The sequence below is a fragment of the Lineus longissimus genome, chromosome 2 (assembly GCF_910592395.1).
Source record: "Lineus longissimus chromosome 2, tnLinLong1.2, whole genome shotgun sequence".
In the NCBI taxonomy this organism is placed as follows: Eukaryota; Metazoa; Nemertea; class Pilidiophora; order Heteronemertea; family Lineidae; genus Lineus; species Lineus longissimus.
Window position 1 is genome coordinate 28721769 of NC_088309.1, and position 13722 is coordinate 28735490.

At 43.2% G+C, this 13722-nt stretch overlaps 2 protein-coding genes across 2 annotated transcripts; one reads left to right on the top strand and one right to left on the bottom strand.

Moving 5' to 3' along the window:
• Positions 1–2088: 2088 nt before the first annotated feature.
• LOC135483932 (vacuolar protein sorting-associated protein 45-like) lies at positions 2089–9274 on the top strand. The gene is made up of 13 exons (XM_064765005.1): positions 2089–2250; positions 2628–2823; positions 3493–3641; positions 3806–3943; positions 4142–4252; positions 4486–4620; positions 4808–4918; positions 5301–5468; positions 5683–5841; positions 6128–6235; positions 6419–6540; positions 6779–6910; positions 7218–9274. Exons 1-13 carry the CDS (start codon positions 2158–2160, stop codon positions 7294–7296), a joined length of 1701 nt encoding a protein of 566 aa, XP_064621075.1. The 5' UTR covers positions 2089–2157; the 3' UTR covers positions 7297–9274.
• Positions 9275–11495: 2221 nt separating this feature from the next.
• Positions 11496–13577, bottom strand: LOC135483933 (adenylate kinase isoenzyme 6-like). Its single transcript, XM_064765006.1, has 4 exons — positions 13517–13577; positions 13024–13175; positions 12605–12750; positions 11496–12259 (listed from the first exon to the last, which is right to left on the bottom strand). Exons 1-4 carry the CDS (start codon positions 13557–13559, stop codon positions 12073–12075), a joined length of 528 nt encoding a protein of 175 aa, XP_064621076.1. The 5' UTR covers positions 13560–13577; the 3' UTR covers positions 11496–12072.
• Between the last annotated feature and the right edge of the window lie 145 nt (positions 13578–13722).

The window sequence follows — 13722 nt, forward strand, 5'->3', positions numbered from 1 at the left end:
ATGCTGCCTGCAACATACCTACAGAAAGGACAATAACAATAGCCCATCTACAAGATCCAAGGAATAGTCCTTCAGATATCATATTGAGTATGAATATACAATGAGGCTTGTCTCATGTGAATGGTCTTCATCCAGTATGAATATGTTTCTCTGCAATGAGACTTGTCTTTCGATACTGCCTCATGTGTATGGTCTTCCTCCAGTATATTTGATACTGTATGCTATTGATATAATGGCAAGTTCTACTACACAGTATAAAATACAAACAAAACTTTACAAGCAAAAGGGGTTCAAATGACACAAGTAGAATAGCCATCCCTGCTATTTTGCATACAGTAGTCAAAATATATCATTTCGTGCAATGTGTTTTTTCAAGACTGATTGTTTTCAACGCACTTCACTGGACAATGTGGTGCTCTCTTCAGATTTATCGGATTCTGATTGGCTGAGAAGCTGTGTATAAATATACACTGTACTGCCCGAAAGGTTCAGGAAAAAAACTCGCCGCCGGTACGTCCTCCAAGCTGATATATCCGTACGACACTCATCTTCTCTGGTGCTGCCATCTGAGCTAAGAAAATGGTACTAGGCAATTACTAAAACTTAAAAATATCGCCCGTTTTTAGGGCGGGGGACGATTTACAGCTGGAACCCCTGAACCAGCTCCCTCAGATCCGTCATTCATCAAGTCAAAGCAAGCATGAACCTGGTTTAATCTGTGGTTTATCTTATTACTACAATACCTAACGAGTCCGTTATATACTGTGCAAATTCTCGCTGCATTACATCCATGGTGTTAACCCCACTTACGTAGCAGCTGCGTTGCAGGTCATTGGTCTATGCTGCCACCCCTTAGTGAGGATAATAACTAGTAGTCCCGGCATGTGGAAAATATTGACGCTGTTTACTTCTTCGTACATTTTGTACACGTTGTAGTGAGTTTCCCACTGATGAGAATTGGGGGACCGGGGAAGAGGGAATTTCGATAAAATTAATCGGGATGTCTACTTTCAGTCAGGCCAGGTGTCAACATTGTCTCTGTGGCAGCAAGGCTGTGAACTGTCTTCTCTGTGGTCATGTCGAGGTGTCTCACCCTCAGGTAGACCAGGTAATTGTAACCTAATTGTCACAATGATAGTCGGGCTACAACACAATAATATCGGGAAGGTTGGAGACAGTTGCCAATAAACACAAGAATCTTTCAAACACACAAGACTCAATCTGAATATCGAAGACATACATTGATTATAACTGTCTTCTCTGTAGCAGGGTCGAGCTGTTGTGTCAGATCTACATTGCACGATTCTAGGATGAGACGGAGAATTCGATCGACCATGTTCTTATATTGAGTGTTGACTGGTTCAATATATCAGATCCTCTTTGCTGACTTTGAGCTGGTAATCTGTGGGTCAGTCTCCGGTCATGTAATGATGAAGCAAAATACAATTTGTAGTGTCTCCTCCAGGGTTGTGACTGTCTTCGGAGAGTGTGTGACTTACAGACATAAGTTGGTCAATTAGACACATAAAACTCTCCGATGTTCATGATCAAGAGCCCAGCAGCGTTGTCCCCCCCCCCCCCCCGCTTGATGAGAGGCAAACGTACTTAAGTTATGATCCAATTCAGTATTAGTGTCTCATTGACAGAAGTCATTTCTGAAGGACACGCCGGTACGTCCTCCAAGCTGATATATCCGTACGACACTCATCTTCTCTGGTGCTGCCATCTGAGCTAAGAAAATGGTACTAGGCAATTACTAAAACTTAAAAATATCGCCCGTTTTTAGGGCGGGGGACGATTTACAGCTGGAACCCCTGAACCAGCTCCCTCAGATCCGTCATTCATCAAGTCAAAGCAAGCATGAACCTGGTTTAAACTGTGGTTTATCTTATTACTACAATACCTAACGAGTCCGTTATATACTGTGCAAATTCTCGCTGCATTACATCCATGGTGTTAACCCCACTTACGTAGCATGGTCTATGCTGCCACCTCTTAATGAGGACAGAGGACAATCTGGTAGTCCCGGCAGGAGCGACATCAGCGCCTCTAGTGTCAAGATTGCACATTTTGCAGGTTTCTGTAGAATTTCTCAACAAGACTATTTTCGGCTTTCATCAGTATTTTCAATATTTTTGTTCATAAAACACCTCCAAAATGAATGTTGTACTCGCTGTAAAGCAGTATGTGACGAAAATGATAGAAGACAGTGGTCCAGGCATGAAGGTGCTGCTAATGGACAAAGATACGGTGAGTCGGTTATCTTGTGAATTCATCGCAATTTTTACTACCGCAGACATTACCCTGCGGCTACGCAGCCTGTATGATAGTAAGCCGCCTACATTATACGAATCCATATGTCTACGCCTCGCCTACCAATAGTACTAACTGTACCACCGTGTTCTCATGTCAATCCGGATCCTGTGGGCCACTCAATGCACTATGGTACGGAAGTCTGTGGGAGTTGTCACGATTCAGTTGGGCGGCTGAGTGAAACCTTGACCTGCCCTGGGCTGGGTGATAAATATTGTGTTTACAAATACTGTGCAAAACATCGAGCTAGCCATGAGAAGTCACAAGGCACAAAGGACTCCTATTTTCAAGTCCTGTAAACCTTTATTATTCAGACGAGTATTGTGAGCATGGTATATGCTCAATCGGAAATCCTCCAGAAGGAAGTGTATCTCTTTGAGAGGATTGATGCTGGTGGGAGAGAGACCATGAAACATCTCAAGTGTATTGCTTATGTACGGCCAACAAAAGAAAATGTGGAGCTCCTTGCCAGTGAACTGAGGTCTCCAAAATATGGCCTCTATTATATTTGTAAGTATATTTGGCACTGTCCCAAAATCGACCTCTGCATTAGAACTAAGGTTAGGTTCTACCCACCGTTTGTATTATGTAATAGACACTTAACTGAGTACATTCTTAGCTTAGTGGTTACTCAGGTAAGAATGTTGGCTTTCCTTGCCCCATCCTGAGCGTTGGGGCCTTTCACTCGGTGCTTGCCTACTTATGCCTTGAAAGTAAAGGTGGGCTTTCAATAGGAAATTCCTTTTGGGATTCTTCTGGGGATTCTCCTTGACCTTCGTGTCCCAAATAGCAGTATAATAGATTGAGAGATAAGTGAGCCTAGTTTACTCTGTTGGCTGATGCTTGTTCCCCATTTTAGTTGGTCTCAGTGCCACATAATATAAAACAGTCTCAGTGCCACATAATATAAAACAGTCTCAGTGCCACATAATATAAAACAGTCTCAGTGCCACATAATATAAAACAGTCTCAGTGCCACATAATCAAGTAGTGTGTGGGAACTTGGGAAGAATCAGGTAAATCAATGTAACTTATACTGTCGTTAGGCTTGGAGCTCATAAGGATGTATGTGGTGATGAACCTGATGAATACTGCCTTTCATGCAATGCTGCTTCCACATGTATCTTATTGGTTGATGTTCCCATGGAAGGGTTTATTGTTCATTCTGATTGGTTTCAGACTTTAGTAACGTGATCAGTAAACAAGAAGTGAAGACCCTGGCCGAGGCCGATGATCAGGAGGTTGTGCGAGAGGTTCAGGAATTCTACGGAGATTACGTTGCTGTCAGTCCACATCTGTTTTCCTTCAATATCATTGGCTGCTCAAGAGTAGGTAGCATTCAAAACTGGTTAGTTGGTTGCTATAGTTTTGAATGATGTTGAGAAGTTTCAGCACTGCCAGGCTGTATGTAGTTTCAATAATGGCCAAGTGAGACTGAGTGACGTCGATATTTGGGTAAACGTCACTATATTTCCTATCTCTTTCGTTTCAGACCAAGAGCTGGACACCAACAGCATTGACAAGAACAGTGCAGGGGGTCACATCAGTCTTGTTGTCTCTGAAGAAATGTCCAATGATCCGATACCAAAATTCATCAGAGATGGCCAAACGGTTTGCAGAGAATGTTCGGGTAAGCACAACATGCGATTCAGTCAACTTCTTGTTCAGCCTGCCTCAATGTGTAACCCAATTCTTGACTCATATTCTTTTCATTTTGTCAACTCCTTCTCAACTTCCTAGCCTAGCTCTGTACTAGCACTCCAAAGTGTGGTTCATCACGATAAGCTCCGGCTTCTTGAAAACTGTTTTATATTCTGTTTTCTTTTAGCAAGTAATAGCGAAAGAAGCTGCGTTGTTTGACTTCCGAAAGACAGATGTGGCTCCGGTGCTTCTCATCCTGGACAGACGAGATGACGCAGTTACTCCCTTACTCAATCAGGTAAGCTTATTCAGCTCATCTATCCAGGACTTGCGGAGAAAGTTAACACTTAGGCCTAAAATACTTACAGAAATAAACCTTGCCATAGTGCAGTTATTATAAGAGCTAATTCACTGTGATTATTGTATATTTGTCTACTCTGCAGCATCAGGATGGAGATTTTCAAATTCAAGTTATCAGATTTTGTTGTTGTGAGTTTTATGTTGAGCCTTCTCTGATCTGTTTCATTCCAGTGGACGTACCAAGCAATGGTCCATGAGACTCTCAGTATCAACAACAACCGTATCAACCTGTCTGGAGTGCCTGGGGTTCAGAGGGACCTTCAAGAGGTCGTCCTCTCATCTGAACATGATGAATTCTATGCAAATGTAAGTGCTTCAGAAAATAGCTGTGCAACATTATTGTGTAGGCCCCATTTTGAATTATAACAGGTGGTTATGGATGTTTTGCTTAACCAGCATATTTGTGTGGCAGACTGTGTGCTTAGACCAGTTCAAGGCCACTCATTAGCACTTAATCTTACACACGTAGAAACTTTTTGATTTTGGGTTTCAGAACATGTACTCGAACTTCGGTGAGATCGGTGCAAACATCAAAGGTCTCATGGAGGAGTTCCAGAGAAAGTCCAAAGGTCAAGCAAAGGTCGAGTCGATTGCAGATATGAAGGTGAGGTGGCCATTTCAACTCAATCAACGCCTGAATTGAGGTCACTAACTTTGTGTTGAATTTCTCTCCTTCAGTTGAGTCCATGAGACTCATTGACAAGTTAAAGTTAATGCTGAGTTATCGAGTGACTATATTTTTAACATCGGCCCCAGGATGACATTTATTATCATGATCAACGGCCTGAGACGTCAAAATTAGAAAACTTAAGATTCTTGAAACATGTGACAAGCTTATTGTTAAGTCAGCCATCTGTGATGGAAACACAGAATGCAGCATCGCAATGCTTGGACTCCTTTGGCTCTCTCAACCTCTGGTTGGCAGGTGAGCCTGCGCTTTCTCAATGTCTGTATTTCTGAGCAATATCTTTTGATTGCACTTGCAGGCATTTGTTGAGAACTACCCACAGTTCAAGAAGATGTCGGGGACCGTGTCCAAACACGTGACTGTGGTCGGTGAACTCTCCAGGCTCGTAGGCAACCACAACCTGCTGGAGGTATCTGAGGCGGAGCAAGAGCTCGCTTGTCAGAACGATCACTCGCAGTCATTACAGGTAAAGAGACGCCAAAACTATTATGAAGTGTGGTCGAAACGTCAGACAGTTTGGGCTGTGTGACCTAGTGATGGCACAATCAATGGGCCCAACAAGAGATGTTCAGGACACCAGCACTAGTTACTAGACATGGTTTGGGCCAGATTATGTGACATCAACTAACCCAGTTGTGACTTCTTTGTTAAATAAACACATCTCCTTCATTCTGTTACAGAAAATCCGATCTTTGATCGCGAGCGAGAAGACGCGTGAGCTTGACATGGTTCGCCTCGTGATGCTCTACGCCTTGAGGTATGAGAAACATAGTAACAACGACGTGTGTGGTCTTGTTGATGCTCTCGCTCGCAGGGGCGTCAGCGAAAAATATAGAAAGGTGAGTTATAGTCTGTGAAATGAGATCGTGCTGTTTTGTTTCTTGATTCAGGCCACACATGTTTGGCTTTGAAAAATTTTCACAATTTTGAACTCATGAAAAAATTTAATGATTTTGGCGGGAAAACCTATTCATGCATTTTGTTCCCGGATTTTCAACTTCAACAATGCGACCACCCCGGTAACGCAACCATTCTACCTCGGTCCAATGAGTGGTCCTGTTACTGGGGTGCCACTGTACCTGATCATATAGATGACTGATATTCATTGTTGATGCTTTGTTTCAGATGATCCATTCCATACTAGAGTATGGGGGCCAGAAAGCGAGAGGCAGTGATCTATTTGGCACCAAGACACCTATTGGCATCACCAAGAAGCTATTCAAAGGACTTAAGGTATGAGGCTACAATCGGGACACAATGTTTTCATTCTAAAAACCATCATGTTCCAGACAGATTTGATGCTGAAAAACAGGTTTTCTCTACTTAGAGTTCTTTCATCCTGAGGACTTAGAAAGGTGTTTTTCCATGCGTTTATTCTGTAGTGAAAAGAGCTTGTATTGTTTGTGCTTGTTTCAGGGCGTCGAGAACATCTATACTCAGCATAACCCATACGTTGTGGAGGTCGTAGACCAGCTCATCAAAGGCAAACTACGCGAAGCAGCCTACCCGTATCTGGGCACAGTTCAGTTGAAAGACAGGTAAGCAACTTCTCACCTCATCCGAATTACAGCTGACCTCAGATAAGAGTTCTTGATACCTCTGTAAATCTGCCTTCAGGTCTAAGACTTGTTGTCTCATTCACTTCGTAGCTGCCACTTGAAAACCCGGAGAGCCTCGATTCCCAAGAAAACGGCCGCCAAGGTTTGCTCATTATTGACACTCTTAGTAACTCCTATTATCACAAAAGTAAAAGAACTTTTTGTCAATTAATTGCAGGCCTCAAGATATTGTCGTGTTCATTATTGGTGGCACCACCTATGAGGAGTCACTTGCCATCTACACCATGAACAAATCAAACCCTGGCGTCAGAGTCGTTCTCGGAGGAACACATATACACAATCTCAAAAGGTCAGCATTATTATTCAGGCAGTCTTGGATGTGAACCCTCGTGGTTTATATTATGAGTTCCCTTGAGGAATGACTATCTTCATTTTTGTCATTGAGTTATGGTCAAAGAGTAACTGAATACATTCTTCTCTTTTAACAAACTTGCAAGCTGGTGCAGACTGGTGCAGACTGGTGCAAGCTGGTGTAGGCTGTATCTTGTCCTCATCCTTGGTTTGTTGTCAATCGTTTGTTGTGAACTTTTGTTTTTAGATTCTTTGTTGTTGTCGCTTGTTGGCACTTTCTCACCTTGCCATGTCTTCTCCTCCAGCTTTATGGAGGAAATCACCGCAGCGACACAACATCCGACGACGACGCGCTCGGGAAGCAGGGCAGGCCAAATCTACTGATCGCACCATCATCTTATGCAGGAAGCCAACAAAGCACTCTACCAGGGTGCTTACAGGGATATGTTGACTAACCCAAACGAGAGATAGACTATATAACGCGTCTACAGAGCTGACGTTGGTATCATACGAGGGGGTTTTCTCTGACTGGTAGCAAGATCTTAAAGCAGGAGATTTTCTTGTCCAGGCCAAGGGGTGCTGCAATCTATTGACAGGTGCTGATATCATTGTGTTGCCAAGTTCCGCACTGAAGTGAGTTTTACAGAATATTAAATTGCGTATTGTAAGCCCTGATACTTTTCCAATCAAAAGTTCTCAAATACATATATGATATCATATTCAGCGTGACTTTCTCAAAAATTAGCAGTTAACTTGCAATTTTAAAGCTTTTTGTGGTTCTTGTGGAAAAGTAAAGGGTTTAGTTAGTGAGTTTTGATTCAAGCTCAGTAGCTCAACTGAGGGTATTCAGGAGGTGTCATTTTAAACAGCCTGTATGGATGTTAAGCAGATTATTGGTGGAACCGTGTGGTCAGCAAAGGTTCGCAGTAATTTCCCTTTCTATAAGTATCCTTAAGTATTCTGGGGGGGGGGGGGGCAATGAGGGTGCTCTTTAAGTCACATTTGGTGGAACTGTGTGGTCAGCAAAGGTTCGCAGTAATTTCACCTTCTTTAAGTCACATTTGGGGGAACTGTGTGGTCAGCAAAGGTTCGCAGTAATTTCACCTTCTTTAAGTCACATTTGGTAGAACTGTGTGGTCAGCAAAGGTTCGCAGTAATTTCACCTTCTTTAAGTCACATTTGGTAGAACTGTGTGGTCAGCAAAGGTTCGCAGTAATTTCACCTTCTTTAAGTCACATTTGGTAGAACTGTGTGGTCAGCAAAGGTTCGCAGTAATTTCACCTTCTTTAAGTCACATTTGGTGGAACTGTGTGGTCAGCAAAGGTTCGCAGTAATTTCACCTTCTTTAAGTCACATTTGGTGGAACTGTGTGGTCAGCAAAGGTTCGCAGTAATTTCACCTTCTTTAAGTCACATTTGGTGGAACTGTGTGGTCAGCAAAGGTTCGCAGTAATTTCACCTTCTTTAAGTCACATTTGGTAGAACTGTGTGGTCAGCAAAGGTTCGCAGTAATTTCACCTTCTTTAAGTCACATTTGGTGGAACTGTGTGGTCAGCAAAGGTTCGCAGTAATTTCACCTTCTTTAAGTCACATTTGGTGGAACTGTGTGGTCAGCAAAGGTTCGCAGTAATTTCACCTTCTTTAAGTCACATTTGGTGGAACTGCGTGGTCAGCAAAGGTTCGCAGTAATTTCACCTTCTTTAAGTCACATTTGGTAGAACTGCGTGGTCAGCAAAGGTTCGCAGTAATTTCACCTTCTTTAAGTCACATTTGGTAGAACTGTGTGGTCAGCAAAGGTTCGCAGTAATTTCACCTTCTTTAAGTCACATTTGGTAGAACTGTGTGGTCAGCAAAGGTTCGCAGTAATTTCACCTTCTTTAAGTCACATTTGGTAGAACTGTGTGGTCAGCAAAGGTTCGCAGTAATTTCACCTTCTTTAAGTCACATTTGGTAGAACTGTGTGGTCAGCAAAGGTTCACAGTAATTTCACCTTCTTTAAGTCACATTTGGTAGAACTGTGTGGTCAGCAAAGGTTCGCAGTAATTTCACCTTCTTTAAGTCACATTTGGTAGAACTGTGTGGTCAGCAAAGGTTCGCAGTAATTTCGCCTTCTTTGTTGCTAAGTATCCTGGGGGAGGAGAGGGAAGGGGGGGGTCATCTAGGGTGCTGTAGAGTTGAGGAGAGGGAAATGGGGAATGTTGTTTTTAGGGTGTTGGACATATAATTGGTGCTACAGGCAGGTTGTGATATTGACTTCGTACTGTACTCAAAGACGTTAATGTTTGCATTTTAGTCTGTGTTCTGAGGGGTATTGGGGTGATATGTACAGGGGGAACTCAGTGTTCTGTGGGGGATTGGGGTGATATGTATCGGGGGAACTCAGTGTTCTGTGGGGGATTGGGGTGATATGTACAGGGGGAACTCAGTGTTCTGTGGGGGATTGGGGTGATATGTACAGGGGGAACTCAGTGTTCTGTGGGGGATTGGGGTGATATGTACCGGGGGAACTCAGTGTTCTGTAGGGGTATTGGGGTGATATGTACAGGGGGAACTCAGTGTTCTGTGGGGGATTGGGGTGATATGTACAGGGGGAACTCAGTGTTCTGTGGGGGATTGGGGTGATATGTACCGGGGGAACTCAGTGTTCTGTAGGGGTATTGGGGTGATATGTACAGGGGGAACTCAGTGTTCTGTGGGGGTATTGGGGTGATATGTATCGGGGGAACTCAGTGTTCTGTAGGGGTATTGGGGTGATATGTACCGGGGGAACTCAGTGTTCTGTAGGGGTATTGGGGTGATATGTACCGGGGGAACTCAGTGTTCTGTGGAGGGATTGGGGTGATATGTACCGGGGGAACTCAGTGTTCTGTAGGGGTATTAAGGTGATATGTACCGGGGAACTCGGTGTTCTGTAGGGGTATTGGGGTGATATGTACAGGGGGAACTCAGTGTTCTGTAGGGGTATTGGGGTGATATGTACTGGGGGAACTCAGTGTTCTGTGGGGGGATTGGGGTGATATGTACCGGGGGAACTCAGTGTTCTGTAGGGGTACTGGGGTGATATGTACCGGGGGAACTTAGTGTTCTGTGGGGGGATTGGGGTGCTTTGTACCAGGGGAACTCAGTGTTCTGGGGCGGGATTGGGGTGATATGTACTGGGGGAACTTAGTGTTCTGTGGGGGGATTGGGGTGCTTTGTACCGGGGGAACTGTGTTCTGTGGGGGGTTTGAGGTGCTTTGTACCAGGGGAACTGTGTTCTGTGGGGGGGTTTGGGGTGCTTTGTACCAGGGGAACTGTGTTCTGTGGGGGGATTGGGGTGCTTTGTACCGGGAAAGGGACGTTCTGAAGTGTTGCTGCCTGGCAACAGATGCACTGTTCTCAACCATTACAAAGGTTGTCACTGCTCTTGTGTTGGCATCAAGATGACCATGACTCGTCCTGAAATACCCTCAGCTTGAAAAGCCCCAGCTTTTGTGAATTTTGACACCTGGCTGTCCAGTCTAATAATGTCTTGGTGGAGTATTTATCAAATTATCTGATTTGCTCTAAACACGGAATAAATCGCATGTATTTGTAAATAAGATGTGGGAAAAAGTGAAATGTCCTATGAAATGTAAGTTGAGATAGGTCTATAGTTATATAACTGTATTCCAATGTGGCATGACTTGGCATTCTGTTTATAATTCTCCCAGTCAGTGACCATGGAAATCATGTTATGTTTGTTTATCATTCCACCTCAGTGTATAGATTATATATGAAAATGCATTATGTAACTATATGTATGTACATCCTGGAATAAAAGATGTTTTTGTTAAAGTCTGCCTTTGGATGGTTATTTTTCAGATAAGGTATAACACCTCAACTGATGTCTATGGAAGGGCAATGTAATATTTGTCTGAAACCAAACAGATTTCATGCAGATTACACCTTTTAGGGAAAGGAGACTTAGGTGTCCATATGTTTGTCAGCTTCCAGTCTGATATTGATCATGGAACGGACTCGGAACTGAAAATAAGACAGGCTCAAAACCACAAGCTGTCGAAGGTTTGGAAAGACGAGTGATCCTTTATAGTATCACTGAGTTCTCTAGATTGAAGGATTCATGACTGCTGTATGATTGAGTCGGTAGATCTCTCCGACTGCGGTCGCAACCACGTCTCAGTTCTCTAGATTGAAGGATTCATGACTGCTGTATGATTGAGTCGGTAGATCTCTCCGTCTGTGGTCGCAACCACGTCTCAGTGACTAGGTGGGTGTACGTCTCCCTGGATGTTGCCTTCAACCAATGTCAAGTACCCATGGGGGGTTTGAACATCTCAATGTGGTCTTTATAGTGGTTACGAACGAGACCAGAGACTCTCACTGAAAGATTGAGTGGGGCCATGACCACAGCAAGCAAGATGTACAAGCTGCAATTGCGATGTCTATTCAAGATTGTGAATGACCCATCACTGAAGTCGCTCGCACAAGTCCAGGGACATCCACAATGGGAGGGGACAGAAACCAGCTCATTCAACTTGGAGACAACCAGCCTCTGACTAATCTTTTGGTCCAGAGCGAAAAAATGATAAGATAACCAAGAAATAAAACAAAACAATGAGATGTACCTTTATTTTGTACACTTCACATGACATGACATACATGTATGTCTTCGCTCATTTCCTCATCTGTTAAAAGTTACACCAGACACCACTTACCAGTATAAGACTAACAGGCAACATTTGATTGGTGCCAGTGATCAGCAGAAAACAACAAAAGAAGTCGAGACCTCGTCGGATGAGTAAAAAAATAATACAGATGAATCATAATGATAATTGACCATCTCCTTGCAACCTGATTGTAGCAGTCAATTCCCCATTCTCCCTTACCCAACAGTTGGGTAAATGGGTACTTTCAAACTTATAAGTAAAGATTGTGGGAGTTCTTCTCGAAGTCAATTTCTATCAAAAAATTGTTTTGTGGCCAAATAATTTTGGCACTTTTACACTACTGGACATCCTCGATAGCCCAAATCTCTTAACAGCCCCAATCCGGCCCAAACAGCCCCAATCCGGACCAAACACATGTTTCATGGACCCTGACTTGCCGTCAGTTAAAACATTTCCCCTCCAAAATGTATCATTCCATAAGACGCGCCTAATCTTGAGTTCTCCACCTTGTCCTAGTGGGTACTTTTCCACGTTGATATCCATTGTAAAATTTTCTCTAAATTGTCTTCCATGTCTGTAGGTGTATTACTAGGCAGTTCATGAACTATCTCCGTTTTATAAGAGTCTCTAGCTTCCTCTAATAGCGTCTGAAATATTTCACACTCCACGTTATTTTCGAGTTTCTTCTGGGAGTAACCCCTGAAAGACAAAAGGCAAGATTAACCCTTCATGGACATCAGCTTGAGGTCTATCAACGTGGAACAAAACTAAAGTGATGAAGAGACCAGGTGTTGTACAACAGATAAGATAGTCTGTCCGCCAACACCTGACCTATAGATCCATCCCATAATGGCTGTCTTGCGTCAGGAAAGATGACACGCCATCAACAGTGCACAATTCCAAGAAGCTGGCAGACTAATCCTGAAGTGGGCTCTCGTTGGAATGTGAATCGTTGACCCAGTTTCATCTCTATGGCAAAAATGAAACTGTAGATCAGCTGGAAATCATGTGTTCCAAGAGTCACCGAACTACTACAGAACATACCTTTTTTCTAATCTTTCATAAAGTAACTTGTTCTCTGTTCGAAGCACAAATACAATATCAAACCACCTTTCTGGGAAGAACTCGCAGCCGTGGTAGTCTACAATATTGCCACCTCCAGACATCTGGTCTTCAAGCTCATCGATGACCTGTAACAAAATGAGACTTTCACAAGATCAGGAGAAAGGATGTAGACACTCTTAAGGTATTAGGATTGAGCAGGCATTACACATTGAAATGAAGTAAGACTTTCCTGGTTTACCCAACAATAACAAGTTATCAGATTGAAGGTCATTTGGTTTTTAAAGCTTTGGAAATAAATCCGCATCTATTTCTAGAGACAGCTGGACCAAAAATTTGTCTTTTTCTCCCGAGATACTGTAAGTAAGTGCTGACTGAAAACAAGAGCCTGAGGTAATCACCCTGTCTTCATCAAGTATAGGACACTGTAACTCATCATCGTAGCCCTCAAACAAGTTGTTCTCTTTCGCCAGGTCCCCGATATTGCACAGATTGAGGCCACTCTGCTGGGCAAGTTCTTTTGCCAAAGTGGTCTTACCAGTACCTGGTGTACCTAGAATGAAAAGAAGACTCAACATTAAAGATTACTGACAGAGCCACGGAGTGCAGCCGAAGTAGTCATTTACCAGAATACTTGATTTACACAAGCCTTAAAATTGACGGTAGCAGCTCTACTTCGGTTGGCCAACCACTAACCGGTCAGTTCGGCCGGGGCATCCCGCCCCGCTGCCACCCAGTCCCCACCCTGCCACCGGTGGTAGCCTACCAATACCATATAGGATTATAGCCTAGCCCTACCAGTATGAGACAGGAGGACACAAGGACTAGGTAGCCTTCTATACAATTACATGAATGTTACCACTTGAACTGATAGCAACTGGTCATGAATCATACCAGTAATTAGAATGTTTGGACCATGTGGTTTGTTTCCTTCCATTTTGAGTTTTCAGATGACACACTGCCATCTGTGGAGTGATCGTAAAACTAAAAATATTCCACCTCAACACAAAACTCACTTTTTCTTCTTCATTTTATGTTCTAAAGATGTCTGATATGTACTAAGCTTAATCAATTGAAATTATACATCTGAAAACATTACA

Coding starts and splice junctions, on each gene's coding strand:
- LOC135483932 (XM_064765005.1), top strand. CDS start 2,158: ATGAATGTTGTACTCGCTGTAAAGCAGTATGTGACGAAAATGATAGAA. Junction 4,253..4,485: donor TTACTCCCTTACTCAATCAG/GTAAGCTTATTC, acceptor GTTTCATTCCAG/TGGACGTACCAAGCAATGGT. Junction 6,236..6,418: donor AGCTATTCAAAGGACTTAAG/GTATGAGGCTAC, acceptor TGCTTGTTTCAG/GGCGTCGAGAACATCTATAC.
- LOC135483933 (XM_064765006.1), bottom strand. CDS start 13,559: ATGGAAGGAAACAAACCACATGGTCCAAACATTCTAATTACTG. Junction 12,751..13,023: donor CTATACTTGATGAAGACAGG/GTGATTACCTCA, acceptor ATTTTGTTACAG/GTCATCGATGAGCTTGAAGA. Junction 12,260..12,604: donor TATGAAAGATTAGAAAAAAG/GTATGTTCTGTA, acceptor TTTGTCTTTCAG/GGGTTACTCCCAGAAGAAAC.